The following is a 14,915-nucleotide window of genomic DNA, read 5'->3' as shown; positions in this document are numbered from 1 at the left end:
TGGTGCTTACTAACGTGTGTGGGGGGAGGTGACTGAGTGACACAGGGACAGATCGCATGTTCAGCTATGCTGAACCCTGCAATCTGACCCTGCCTGTCACTTAGGAGACTCGCCCGCTTTGTTTACACAAGCGGGCGGATCTCCACACTCGATTCCCTGACAATCGGGGAAGAGCAGCGGCGATCACCGCTGCTCCTCCCCTGGCCCGACTCCCGCTGTGACTGAATACAGCGGGAGCGAGCCTCCGGCGGTGCGCGAGCGCCGCCCACAAGGGGAGGAGTCCAGCGACGAAGGTCTACGTCGCTGGACGGGAACGAGCCACTGTGCCGCAGTACAGTCCCAGTGACTGGTCGTAAAGTGGTTAAAAATGCGATCTTACTGCTCAAAAAATAAAAATAAAATCAAGTGCCAGGTATTAAGAAAAAAAAAAATTTATTTCAAGAACAGAAAAAAAATAATGTAGCAATTCATTTCATAATCAATTTAAAGGAAGCCAACAAAACAGGTCATGAACTGTAAAGAATACCTTTCACTCATAACAGACAGCTATTAATCAGAACCGATCCAACAGTCAGCTGATCAATATACTAAGATCATGTGACATCACTCTCGCCTCCCTGTCACAAGCCGTGCAGAGTGACTGGTTCCCAGTAAACAGATAAAGCTGCGTCGTCTGAAACGGCGACAGGTCTCCATCAGTGAGAGGTACACTTTACCAGGGATCAGTTCACCTCCATGCCGGTATTATTTATCCTTTTCTTTCTGCTCTTTTTCTTTCTTCTCTTTCTCAATCTTGGCTTCTTCAGCTTCATGAAGTTTTATTAATTCCTCCACTTGTTTCTGTTTGAGGACTCGGATTTTGGTCTTCCCGTTCTCACGCGTTAATGTGGCGATTTCCACTAAAACAAAAAACGTAAATAAATAATGTAACATAAAGGCTCTTCTGCAGTCATTGATACGAAAATGTCTCATAGCAAAAATCTGTGCAAAAAGCTACACATTAGCTGTCAATCAGTGACATCCGGGTGTCATTCTATTTTATTGGAGACCGTACACCACCACCGGGTGTGGCGAGAAGGGACCCGAGGAATAAAAAAACTCCCTCAACCCCACCAGTGTTTAGCACAGTCAAGACTTCTTAGGTTATTCACCTCTGATTCCATCACATAGATTCCCTTCTCACTATAACCTGTATGGTTATTTTATTAGGCTATTATCGCACTATAAACTAGTTGTCCTGCATGAGTATCTGGCTGTTGGGAGTTTAAAGGGATAATTTGCATGGCTCTGCCTACTCCTGAAAGAGAATAATCCTCTTATTTCTGGATTATGTGATGGAATGAGATATGTGAATGCCTTCTGTTCAATTCTATTTGTAATGGCTCACTCCAGGGTGGCCCTGGTCTCCATGGCTCCATACACGCTACAGGGTGGCCCCTGGTCTGCATGGCTCCATACACGCTACAGGGTGGCCCCTGGTCTGCATGGCTCCATACACGCTACAGGGTGGCCCCTGGTCTGCATGGCTCCATACACGCTACAGGGTGGCCCCTGGTCTGCATGGCTCCATACACGCTACAGGGTGGCCCCTGGTCTGCATGGCTCCATACACGCTACAGGGTGGCCCCTCGTCTCCATGGCTCTATACACGCTACAGGGTGGCCCTGGTCTCCATGGCTTTAGGGAGAAGAGAGCCGCTTGCTCATGTGCACATCGCTGGATCGAGATGCGGCTTAGGTTAAGTATTAGGGGGGCTGATGCACAGAGGTTTCTTTATACCTTCATGCATAGAATGTATGAAGGTAAAAAACATTGAGTCTTTACAACCACTTGCAGTTAAATCCCCCATTCCCCTACATGAGCAATAAGGTAAAGGATGGACAAGAGTTGGCAGAGGCAGCTGTGTTGATTCCCTTGAAGTCCACAGAGTAAATCTAGCGTGAGGGTAAACAGGCGAGTATAAGACTTTGGTTGGGTGCTGGAGGGAAAGGGGGAGGTAAATGACAACTATACAAAAGTAAAACATTTTTACCACTGGGGACACCTAAAGAGATCACGATTCAGTCAGCTGAATGTAATATGGACCCCCTAACATTTTCCTAGCATCCTATTCAGGGACAACAAGGCCTTTTCCAAGCAGCCTCTTGAATCTTAGGCCCAGACCTCAAAGCCAAAATGCTGCCCCTCTCATTTTGAGAATTAATACTCATCCCTGTCATCAAAATGAGCCTGCAGCGGACAGCAAAGTTGTTAGTATTTGAAACCTAAATATGAGTGGGTGAGGCTAACTTGCCATGCGGGGGTTAATCCTCACTTAGAAGTCATGTGAAAAGCAAAGGCGGTGCTAAGATTACCTTTCTCGGCGGACAGCTTGCTCACATCCATGGTCTTGTTAAGGACTTTAACAGCTAAGGCGAGGGCAGACTTCAGTGTCATGTCACCCTCCTTGAAGTCTTGTTTCAACATGGACACAGCAGCCTGCAGACAAATAAAACATCAGTCACTGATCAAAGCCTCTGACCATTTCATTATATGTGGCCATTGATGGTGGCCTGTTTGCATCCGTACCGCACTGTTGTTTCCGATACATGTAGCTTTCCATCCCCCGTAATTGCCACTGGGGTCACTCTGATATAGCTGGAACCCGTAGTGCTTGTCCCAGCCCATGTACAGCAACGAGACACCAAATGGCCGCTTCCCTGTAAAATAAAAGTGGAAAGAACTTGTAATACTGCAATACACACTGCTCAAAAAAATAAAAGGAACACTTTAATCAGAGTATAGCATCAAGTAAATTAAACTTCTAGGGTATTGATCTGGTCAGTTAAGTAGCAGAGGGGGTTGTTAATCCGTTTCAGCTGCTTTGGTGTTAATTAAACAGGTGCACTAGATGAACAACAATGAGACGATCTCCACAACAGGAATGGTTTTATGAAGGCCACTGACCTTTTTTTCCCCTACTCATCTTTTCTGACTGTTTTTGTTTTGGCTGGGGTCAGTGTCACAACTGGTAGCATGAGGCGATACCTGGACCCTATAGAGGTTGCACAGGCAGTCCAACTCCTCCAGGATAGCACATCAATACGTCCCATTGCCAGGTTTGCTGTGTCTCCCAGCACAGTCTTAGGCGCATGGAGGAGATTCCAGGAAACAGGCAGTTACTCTAGGAGAGTTGAACAAGGGCCATAGAAGGTCCTTAACCCATCAGCAGGACCGGTATCTGCTCCTTTGGGTAAGGAGGAACAGGATGAGCGCTGCCAGAGCCCTACAAAATGACCTCCAGTAGGCCACTGGTGTGAATGTCTCTGACCAAACAATCAGACAGACTTCACGAGGGTGGCCTGAGGGCCCCACGTCCTCTAGTGGGCCCAGCACCTTAGAGCTTGATTGCCATTTGTCATTGAACACTAGAATTGGCAGGTCTGCCACTGGCGCCCTGTGCTTTTCCCAGATGAGAGCAGATTCACCCTGAGCACATGTGACAGACATGAAAGGGTCTGGTGAAGCCATGGAGAACATTATGCTGCCTGCAACATCGTTCAGTATTACCGGTTTAGTGGTGGGTCAGTGATGGTCTGGGGAGGCATATCCATGGAGGGATGCACAGACCTCTACAGGCTGGACAATGGCACCCTGACTGCCATTAAGTATCAGGCTGAAAACTTTGAACCCATTGTCAGACCCCATTCTGGTGAAGTGGGTCCTGGGTTCCTCTTGGTGCACGACAATGCCCGGCCTCATGTGGCGAGAGTATGCAGCCATTTTCTGGAGGATGAAGAATACTAATGAATGGCCCCCACGCTCACCTGACCTAAATCTAATAGAACACCTCTGGAATATTGTTTCTGTCCATCCCACGCTACCAGGTTACACCTCAGTCTGTTCAGGAGCTCAGTGTCCTGTTCCAGATCTGGGAGGAAATACCCCAGGACACCATCCGTCCTCTCATAAGCATGCCCCGACATTGTCAGACATGCATATAAGCACGTGGGGGCCATACAAACTCCTGAGGACCATTCTGAGTTCCTGCGATTAAAATTCAGCAAAATGGACTCGTCTGCTGCATAATTTTTTCACTTTGATTTTCGGGGTGTCTTTGAATTCAGCCCTCTGTAGGGTGATAATTTTCATTTACTCAAACAATGTGGCATCCTTTCCTTCCTAACACATTACCCAGTCTGTACCAGTATAGATCCTAACACATTACCCAGTCCATATCAGTATAGATCCTAACATATTACTCAGTCCATACCAGTATAGATCGTAACACATTGCTCAGTCCATACCAGTATAGATCCTAACACCTTACCCAGTCCATACCAGTATAGATCCTAACACATTACTCAGTCCATACCAGTATAGATCCTAACACATTACCCAGTCCATACCAGTATAGATCCTAACACATTACTCAGTCCATACTAGTATAGATCTTTACACCTTACCCAGTCCAAACCAGTATAGATCCTAACACATTACTCAGTCCATACCAGTATAGATCCTAACACCTTACCCAGTCCATACCAGTATAGATCCTAACACATTACTCAGTCCATACCAGTATAGATCCTAACACATTACCCAGTCCATACCAGTATAGATCCTAACACGTTACCCAGTCCATACCATTATAGATCCTAACACATTACCCAGTCAATAATAGTATAGATCCTAACACATTACCCAGTCCATACCAGTATAGATCCTAACACATTACCCAGTCCATACCAGTATAGATCCTAACACATTACCCAGTCCATACCAGTATATATATCCAGCATGAGATTTTTTTCCCCATTGAGATCTGATGTGTTTTCAAAGTGTTCCTTTAATTTTTTTGAGCAGTGTAGAAATACAATATAACATAATGTGAGAACTCTCTTGTTTACAAAAGTTAGAGGGCAAAATGAGTCACAATTCTGCAGGGAAACCAATCAGCTTCTAACCTCAGCTTGTTTAAGCTTTAGCAATAAAACCTGGAAGCCGATTGGTTTCTCTGCAGAAATGCGACTAGTTTTGCCTTCTCTAGCTTTAGTAAATAAATCCCATGAAGTACAGTATTCTCTTGTACTCTGCCTGTGATAACGTGCTTCCCAGCCCACCCCTAGCTGGAGACCGACAATGACACTGCTGTAGGCATGCACTGCCAAGAGGGGTCAGAGTCATCTCTTTATCCCCACCCTACTGCCTGAGGACACTTCTCACTGCCAATGGTGCTAAAGAGCTCTTAAAACATGCGACATCCACGCAAGGCAGCAAACTTCAATTTGAGCATTCGCCCACAGCCTCTGGAGCGAGGGAAGAAAAGAAGACATAGCCAGGAAGAAGAAGGACGACAAAAGGTAGAAGGACGACAAAAGGTAGAAGGACGACAAAAGGTAGAAGGACGACAAAAGGTAGAAGGACGACAAAAGGTAGAAGGACGACAAAAGGTAGAAGGACGACAAAAGGTAGAAGGACGACAAAAGGTAGAAGGACGACAAAAGGTAGAAGGACGACAAAAGGTAGAAGGACGACAAAAGGTAGAAGGACGACAAAAGGTAGAAGGACGACAAAAGGTAGAAGGACGACAAAAGGTAGAAGGACGACAAAAGGTAGAAGGACGACAAAGGTAGAAGGACCACAAAGGTAGAAGGACCAAGAAGGACGAAGGTAGAAGGAGGACGAAGAAGGTAGAAGGAGGAAGGACGAAGGAGAAGAAGAAGGACGAAGACAAGGAAGACCATGAAGAAGACGATCTGTACATTTACAATTTTCAGACAAAGCATGCTTATCCCCTTCCCACCCAGCCCCGGAATCCTTTTAACTGATTCTATTCCCAGGAAGGCAGGACAGTTTTTCCCAATCACATAACCATAGTAACTGGCTGTCGCAGTGGTCACTTGATCAAGGTCACATGAGTGACCAAGAGCTGTCTATTATGACCCAATCACTGTACCAGAAGCTTGCACAGAGCATGTTCTCAGCATAACAAATCTTGGCCGTCCATGGACACAATACGTGTGGCCCTCTTTGCCACATATGCGTTACATGGGCGGCAAGAGATTAACCAGTGGGTAAGTAGTGCCATGATGCTGTAACGTGTTTTTACAGATGCTTTTACTTAAAAGGATGTGTTCACTACTGCCAGAACACGGCTTCTGCATTACCTCCGAACTGTGTGTAAGCTTGTTTGATGTCACATAGAGCTGTCACCAGCTGTTCACAGGGGATGGGCTCCTGGTATTGTAGGAGATATCTGCAAGAAAACAGAGGCATAGCAAGTCAGAACTGTTAATAATCAAGGGAACCAAGCTTTAATGAGTTCTCCACTCACAACTTATATTTATAGCAATAAGGCTCCTCCATACACGATCCTGTGTCCCCGTTACCTCGACTACATAAATCCTTCTACTAGAATTCTATTCTAGAATCAGGCTGGTGGCCGAGGACCCTGCAGGCAGCCTGAAATGCAAGTCCTCCAAAAAGTCCAACAGTGGGCCTGCTGAACTACCAACATGAAAGACACCAGCTCTTGAACCAATGAATAAGGGGTGCGCCACAAATTCAACCAGACTGTACCCCAGAAGATAATTTCATTGGCTCAGCCTCATTTATCCATAATGCAAGCCTACCCGTCACAATAGCTGGACCTTTCACTGCTGCCAAGTTAGCCATGTTCTGTGGTCATGCTGTAATTTCCTCCCACACTCCAAAGACATGTGGGTAGGTTAATTGTCTCCGGTCTATATTGGCCCTAGTATGTGAATGTATGAATGTGAGACAGGGAGCATCCATTGTAAGCTCCTTGAGGGCAGGGACTGATGTGAATGTGTAATATATATGTAAAGCGCTGCAAAAATTGACGACGATGTACAAGGACCTGTAATAAAATTTGTGTACCAGCCTTCCTTACCATATTACAGTAATTGAAGGATACTGAAAAAAAGAATTTTTAAAGCAGAACTTCTGCCAAAAAAAAAACCTCACAAAAATATAAAATTAAAAAAAAAAGCAGCCTTAGCTGCAATACTCACCTTCATCCCAACGCTTGGTCATGGTATTTCTTTTTTGCCACTAGGTGTCCTCTGACTTCCAAGTTGAATGATGGCCAGCATTATTCAACCCAATGGCTGCCATAGCTGCAAATGTGCCCCATGATGACCAACCACCTCTTTGAAGAATCCCTACGTTAGGGGTGACATGGGTCAAGGGAGTAGCCTGTTACTGTTTGATGTTGTCCCAAAGAGAGGAAAACATTTTTTGTGAAAAGTTATGTAGCAGTGATGGGGCTCATTCTTGTTAGATCTTTATAGGTCTTGGATTGTCAGGTCACACACCTCCTCCTATGACCGTTACAACCAGCTCTCACTCCCCTGAAATAGTTTCTAGTTTGTTTTTTGACAGTGACAATAAGACCCCGTTCACACTGGGGCGATCCGACTTGCCGGGGCGACCTCACAGGTCGCGGTGCGCAGCTCGCACCGCGACCTCGGAGCGGCCGGCACGGACTTCATAACATTGAAGTCAATGCAGGTCGCTCCGGGTCGCCCCAAAGAAGCTTCGGACCCTTTTTCTAAGTTGGAGCGACTTGTGTCGCTCCTATTAGAACGGGTCCACAGCTTCTCTATGGCAGGCGACCTGTCAGGCGACCAGGTCGCCCCAGTGTGAACGGGGTCTAAGAATACGCTCACTCTACGGAGAACTAGATCCCTTCCAGAGATCTCAGACTAAATTAAACTCAATGATTTGCTGATCTAGAGAAAATTTAGAAATGTTTATTGTGCCTGCACAATGCAAATAATGTCAACAGTAGGTTTTGACTTTGTTCTGTTTGTGAAAAATCTGGAACACCGCAATCTCCAGAAGAATATCATATAAAAATGTGTACAATTGGTCTAGTAGACCATCGTACAACTATTACAAGTGTACTTTGCAGTATTTTATTCTCAAACCTGTATACTGCAAATATAAGCGGAGCAGATCAGTGTACACTAAAGCAACTTAAGTCTCCCTGGCTTCCATGCAACTATGGGTTCCAGTGGGGTCTGACCACAGCCAGCGTGCCCTCCTGTGCTTCAATGTGTCACTGTGACCGGGCTATGGGGACAACACAGCAAGGTTATGCCCCATGCTAACTATCACAGTAGTAATGTCTGCCCTTTATCATATCCTGGAACAAGGTAACATCATACAGGTCCAGTAACCACAGGGCATATCTAGTTTATTTCATACTATACAGCAGGGACCCTAAAACTATGTCCCACCAGCTGTTGCAGAACTACACGTCCCATGAGGCATTGTAAAACTCTGAAAATTCACAGACATGACTAGGCATGATGGGAATTGTAGTTCCTGAACAACTGGGGGGCCATAGTTTGGGAATCCCTGCCATACAGAATGCAAGCGAAGTGAGAACACCCAAACCTTCTCTAAGTGGTAACGAAGCTGGGAAACATGGAGGCATAAAAATCAGTGACTCTGCTCAAGACTCCATCAATAACTAAACTATCACTTGGTTGAACTGGTCCTTTATCTATTAAATTGTAGTGTTCTGTGAGTCTAATAATCTTGTGGGGTCTGGAGCTTTATGATACAAGGACGCCGCCAAGAACGGAAGAGGACTCCCCCTGCAATCCTTGACGACATCCACGGCCCTGTCTTCCCCAGACCACTGAGACACAGCGGTCACCCCTATGCCAGTAAGTAGGGGTACCGCACTTGGGCAGGAGAAGATGCAACTTTTTCTCAGTCTTTAAAGGGACAGTCCATGAGACCAGGAGTAGTTCCAGGAACATGTTACCCCCCCCCTGTCCGGAGGAAACACTAATACTGAAGGTGAGGACCATAGGGCCGCCTTTTATCTGATTGGATTTAATGCGTTTCCTGTCCTGGTAGGAGGAGCCCTCAGTCTCATGGGCTGTCCTTGAAGACGACTTGAGAAAATAAAGACAAAAACATAACATAAAAAACATTTGCCATAAACAGGGCTGACTTTTCTTACCGCTGAGCGATTACCCGCAGTTCATTAGTCAAAACGTTGGCATCTGACGTAATTCCAGCCACACTGCACGCCATGTCACTGAAATCACAAATACAAAATCGTTAATTCCTGTCCCCCTCTCAAGTTGCTTAAACGCGGAAGGGGAAAGAAGCATTACGGCACGTTTCCCGCACGCTTTCAAAAACTCACTTCCTTTGCGATCAGCTGAGGATACCAATACATTGTTAACCACTTGCCGACCAGTCACTGGGACTGTACTGCGGCAAAGTGGCTCGATTCCGTCCAGCGACGTAGACCTACGTCGCTGGACTCATCCCCCTGTAGGCGGCGCTTGCGCGCTCCCGCTGTTTTCAGTCACAGCGGGAGTCGGGCCAGGGGAGGAGTGGTGGCGATCGCCGCTGCTCTTCCCCGATCGTCGGGGAATCTAGTTTGGAGATCCGCCCGCTTGTGTAAACAGAGCGGGCGGATCTCCTAAGTGACAAGGAGTGACAGATTGCAGAGTTCAGCATAGCTGAACATGCGATCTGTCCCTGTGTCACTCAGTCCCCTTCCCCCACACACGTTAGTAAGCACCAGGCATACATTAACCCCTCCCTCTCCAATAAAATTAACCCCTTCCCTGCCAGTGTCATTTTTACAGTAACAGTGCATATATATAGCACTGATTACTGCAGTAATGTCACTGGTACCCCCAAAAGTGTCAAAAATGTCAGTCAAGGGTCCGATCTGTCCACCGCAATGTCGCAGTCCCGCAAAAATCGCAGATCGCCGCCATTACTCGTTAAAAAAAAAAAAAAAAAAAACACACACCAAAAAATTACAAAAATCTTTCCCTTAGTTAGTAAACGCAATAACTTTTACACAAACCAATCAAAATACGCTTATTGTGATTTTTTTTACCAAACATAGGTAGCAGAAAACAAATTGGCCAAAAATGTAAAAAAAATTAGATTTTTGCATTTTTTTGGTGGGGAATTTCATATAAAAAAAAATGTGAAAAATATTGTTATTTTTTCAAAATAAACGCTCTTTTTTTGTTTATAGCGCAAAAAGTAAAAATCGCACAGGTGATCAAATACCACCAAAAGAAATCTCTGTTTGTGGGAAAAAAAGGACGTAAATTTCGTTTTGGTACGGCGTCGCACGGCCGCGCAATTGTCAGTTTAAGGCGGCACCTTTTTGCAAAAGTGCATGCGCTACTTTTTCGGTGCGTTTGGCACTGCAGGGTAAATACGCAGGAATGCAGACCAGGTTCCTGTACTTTTTTGGCATTAACTGGCCCCAAGCCTAGGTTCACACTAATTGCGGATTTGAAATTGTGCAAGTTCAGCTGAAATTGCACAATTTCAAACCACCATTTCAGTGCGAGTTCGGGAGGTGATTTGAGAGACATCTGTGCGGGTTCATGCTCGGATGTCCATTGAAATAGCCTGGAAGTTGCCAAAAGCAGTGCAGGAACTGCTTTTGGGAATCGATGCAGCTCGGGTTGCTGGCAATAGGCTCAGATTTGGCATGTCAAATCGGCCCGATGTGAACGGGGGCTAAATCATACATTGACAGCTTCCATGAAAAGATTACCAGACCAACACCAGGATTCCCTGTATAACCGGTCACAGAACTCACTCATTTAATTTGTAGATCTTTTCGGAGAAGAAAACCTCATCCAGGAGTTTGTGGATGTTTCTTCGCTCAGCTGCAAGCAAAACTCCATCATTTGCCAAAATTCCCAAACAGGTGCCTGCGTGTCCTATGGCTTCCATGGCATATTCCACCTGGTACAGGCGGCCTAAGGAACAAATATACATCACATGAGAACATAACAACCTGATCACATTTTATAGACAAAGGGTGCTAGAAATAAATATAGGACGTGCTTGGCGATCCCTTCTGGGACACATCACAGGTGACAGAAACAGTGTTAATTTCGTCTACTAAAACGTTTTCGTCGACTAAATTAACACAATTTTAGTCGACTAAAATACGACTAAAACAATTCAGATGACTAAAATACGACCAAAACAAAAATGGCATTTTAGTCTTAAGACTAAAATACGACTAAAACGGCATTTTACTCAAAAGACTATATAACTAAATTTAAATTTGCTGCCAAAATTAACACTGGTGCATGCTCAAAGCTTAATACCATAAATAATAACATATTCGATTTTTCACTCCAGGACCAGCAGTAGTATATAATGAGTTTGGAAATTGCAGAGAAATGCTTAAATAATGCATTACAAATTACAATTGAACTACAGTAAACCCCCGCTCCATCGCGGTTCAGTTTTTGCGGTCCCGGTATATTGCGTTTTTTTTTGTAATGTTATTTTACTATATAAATCATTAAAAATGAAATATTTTTGTGTTTTCCATAGCTCTTGCTATGTCTCTCAGTATCTTTTATGCGTTTAAATGAGTTTCTATTGTTTTAAAAGTGTGTTTAAAGACCTTAAAATGCTTTTACACGTACAGTGACAGTAAAGAAACATTGGAAGAAAAAGTATTCACAATAGTGATACCTCTAGCGCTTGCTAATCCCTAGTGGAAATTTAAAATATGTGCTAAAAATTCACAGTGGATACAATTAATAAATAAACATGAAAATAAATCACTTCAAAAATAACTTAAAAATAATAGTCCATTCAATGTGTAGTGATAAATCAATCAACATTAATAATAAACCATAAAATGATAAAGTCCAAATCCAAATAATTTGTATTAAGGTGCTGGTGCTTCTTCCTTAATAACTGGTGCTTCCTTTCCCGTGATAAATAAATAAATAAATTGCCCACTCACCAGATGTTGTGGGTTCTATATGTCTTATGACAATGTGAAGGTATTGATTCACACCTTTCCGTGCTGGTGATTTGCAGGGAATACATCTCATACTTTGGCCCGTGGTTGGAGGAGACTCATCCCATGGTGGATTATTAACCGAACGGCCTGTCCATACCCAGGGAGAGGGAACCCGAACCTGGAAAGGATTTTCTATTGAAGCAAGTTAGGTTCTAATGTCATAAGACATATAGAACCCACAACATCTGGTGAGTGGGCAATTTATTTATTTATTTATCACGGGAAAGGAAGCACCAGTTATTAAGGAAGAAGCACCAGCACCTTAATACAAATTATTTGGATTTGGACTTTATCATTTTATGGTTTATTATTAATGTTGATTGATTTATCACTACACATTGAATGGACTATTATTTTTAAGTTATTTTTGAAGTGATTTATTTTCATGTTTATTTATTAATTGTATCCACTGTGAATTTTTAGCACATATTTTAAATTTCCACTAGGGATTAGCAAGCGCTAGAGGTATCACTATTGTGAATACTTTTTCTTCCAATTTGCACCCGCACTTTACTAGCAGCTGCACTTAATTATCACAATTAATTTACTTATTTATATAAATCTTAACCAGGCTACGGTCACTGCCTCTCTGGCGCGCTAATATACATAGTATATTTTTTTGCCAGTAAAGAAACATGCCTACAATGCATTTTAATAGGGTTTTTCTATTTCGCGGATTTTCACTTTTCGCGGCTGGGTCCAGAACGTAACCCCCGCAATGGAGGGGGGTTTACTGTACACCCATTCGATTATAGATGACTAAAATGTAAGACGCTTCAGTCGACTAAAATGTAAGACGCTTCAGTCGACTAAAATGTAAGACGCTTCAGTCGACTAAAATGTAGGACGTACTTTTGCACTTTTTTTTTTTTACTTGAAAGTGCAAGTATCCATTTACACACATTATTTTGCACCATATGTATTTAAATGTATATTATCAGCTCTGCATTATCTATATCCGTCTTGCTGTTTACATATTGTCATTTGTTTTTCCTGGCTGCTGAGTGAGTATTAGTGTCGGTTCACACTACCGCGACTTGTCAGGTGACTTGGTCGCCTGGCAAGTCGCGGTCCATTCTGTGCTATGGGAACCGTTCTAAGAGGAGCGACTCAAGTCACTCCGACTTAGAAAATAGTTCCTGCACTACTTTTGACCGAAGTCGGAGCGACTTGCATTGACTTCCATTATGTGAAGTCCGTGCAAGTCGCGCCGAAGTCGCGGTGCACGGCGACTTTACTAGTCGCCCCTTAAGTCGTGTCGCCATAGTGTGAACCGACTCTTAGTGTTAGCGCGGTATATAATGCAGCGCTGAGGATATAAATTTAAATCCAAGTTCTGAACTGTAATGTCTTCCCTCAAATTGTAAAGTGCTGCGCAAACTGTTGGCGCTATATAAATCCTGTATAATAATAATATGGTGCAAAATGCTATGTGTCAGCCTATCTCCTCCAGAGATCACAGTACTCCCCCCTGCTCAATTTTGCACATATATTTGCACTTTTCCTTCCTTAACCACTTGCCGACCGCTGCACGACTATTTACTGCGGCAGTCAGCCCCTCACAGGCAGAGCGACATAGTACTACGTCGCTAGCCTGTGAGGGTCTAGGGAGCGAGCGCGCGCCCCCGGAGGTGCGCTACCGCACGGTCACGCCCCTACCCCCCCCCGCACGTGTGACCGGTGGACCCGATGTCCGCTGGTCACTCGGCGATCGTCGGTGGAGAGGGAGAAAGGCAGGCGGCTAATGTAAACAATCCGCCTGTCATTCTCCCCTGTGTAGGAATAGTGATCATACGGTTCTACTATGTAAAAAAAAAAAAAAAAAAAAAAAAAAAAAAAAAAAAAAAAAAAAAAAAAAAAAAAAATCGCAGATCGCCGCCATTACTCGTTAAAAAAAAAAAAAAAAAAAAACACACCAAAAATTACAAAAATCTTTCCCTTAGTTAGTAAACGCAATAACTTTTGCGCAAACCAATCAAAATACGCTTATTGCTATTTATTTTACCAAAAATATGTAGCAGAAAACAAATTGGCCAAAAATGATAAAAAAAATTTAGATTTTTACATTTTTGGGGGGGGGGGGGGGTTTCATATAAAAAAATGTGAAAAATATTGTTATTTTTTCAAAATTTCCGCCATTTTTTTGTTTATAGCGCAAAAAGTAAAAATCGCACAGGTGATCAAATACCACCAAAAGAAAGCTCTGTTTATAGGGAAAAAAAGGACGTAAATTTAGTTTGGGTACGGCGTCGCACGACCGCGCAATTGTCCGTTAAAGTCGCACAGCGCCGAATCGCAAAAAGTGGCCCAGACGTAAGACAGCAAAATCCTCCGGTGGTAAAGTGGTTAAAAGTGCATGTATTGATCTATATATAATATTTTGCACTACATACGTTTAAATTTGTGTTTGCACATTTTTTTTTTGCACTTTTTTTTTTTTACTTGAAAGTGAAAGAATTGATTTACAGATTATTTTGCACCATATGTATTTACATTTATATTATCAGCGCTGCATTATCTATATCCGTCTTGCTGTTTAAAAATTGTCAATTTGTTTTTTGCTGGCTGCTGAGTATTAGTTGTTAGCGCGTATATTTTCTACATACTATACCCGCTCACTGACAGCAGGGGGCAGTGCTGTCCTCTGACTAAAGGAAAGTCCCTTGTAAATGAAAGCCAACTGCAGCCAGTCAAAGTGAAAGCGAAAGCTACATGGGAGGAGGGGTGAGCAAAGAAACCAGAGATAAAAAAAGAAGAGATTTCATTTTCTTACAGACTAACAGTGAAGATAATGTGTACAGAGGGGGCACCGACAATAAACTCACCCTCCGGAGAGAAGATCGTAGTTCTGGAATCATATCTTCGAGACTGTAAAATATAAACAAAATCAATACACAAAAAAGGAAGAAAAGAAGAGGATCTTTACCCAGCTTCCTGCTCCCCTCCCCCCCTTTTTTCCAGCCAGCATATAGATCAGTGATGGTGTTCTAAAATTTAGTCGGACCTGTGAGACTAAATTTTAGAACAATGGCAAGTCTTGGCACCCCAGATGTTTTGGAACTACATTTCCCATGAT

At 43.5% G+C, this 14,915-nt stretch overlaps 1 protein-coding gene across 1 annotated transcript; it reads right to left on the bottom strand.

The window, feature by feature from the left end:
• Positions 1-553: 553 nt before the first annotated feature.
• PSMA4 (proteasome 20S subunit alpha 4) lies at positions 554-14,703 on the bottom strand. The gene is made up of 7 exons (XM_082264899.1): positions 14,665-14,703; positions 10,607-10,769; positions 8,984-9,061; positions 6,150-6,238; positions 2,569-2,699; positions 2,355-2,478; positions 554-899 (listed from the first exon to the last, which is right to left on the bottom strand). The coding sequence occupies exons 2-7, from the start codon at positions 10,741-10,743 to the stop codon at positions 745-747; spliced, it is 714 nt and encodes a 237-aa protein (XP_082121025.1). The 5' UTR covers positions 10,744-10,769; positions 14,665-14,703; the 3' UTR covers positions 554-744.
• Positions 14,704-14,915: the final 212 nt, after the last annotated feature.

The sequence above is a fragment of the Pelophylax lessonae genome (genome assembly GCF_965119305.1).
Source record: "Pelophylax lessonae genome assembly, chromosome: 8".
NCBI classification, from domain to species: Eukaryota; Metazoa; Chordata; class Amphibia; order Anura; family Ranidae; genus Pelophylax; species Pelophylax lessonae.
Note: the sequence above shows the minus strand (reverse complement) of the source record. Positions and strands in the feature narration are given on the sequence as shown.

What these genes read in the sequence shown, in the direction of transcription:
- PSMA4 (XM_082264899.1), bottom strand. Translation starts at nt 10,743, where the DNA reads ATGGAAGCCATAGGACACGCAGGCACCTGTTTGGGAATTTTGGCAAAT. An exon ending in AAGATCTACAAATTAAATGA is followed by an intron (nt 9,062 to 10,606) that starts GTGAGTTCTGTG and finishes TTGTGATTTCAG; the next exon opens with TGACATGGCGTGCAGTGTGG. An exon ending in AGCTTACACACAGTTCGGAG is followed by an intron (nt 2,700 to 6,149) that starts GTAATGCAGAAG and finishes TTTATTTTACAG; the next exon opens with GGAAGCGGCCATTTGGTGTC.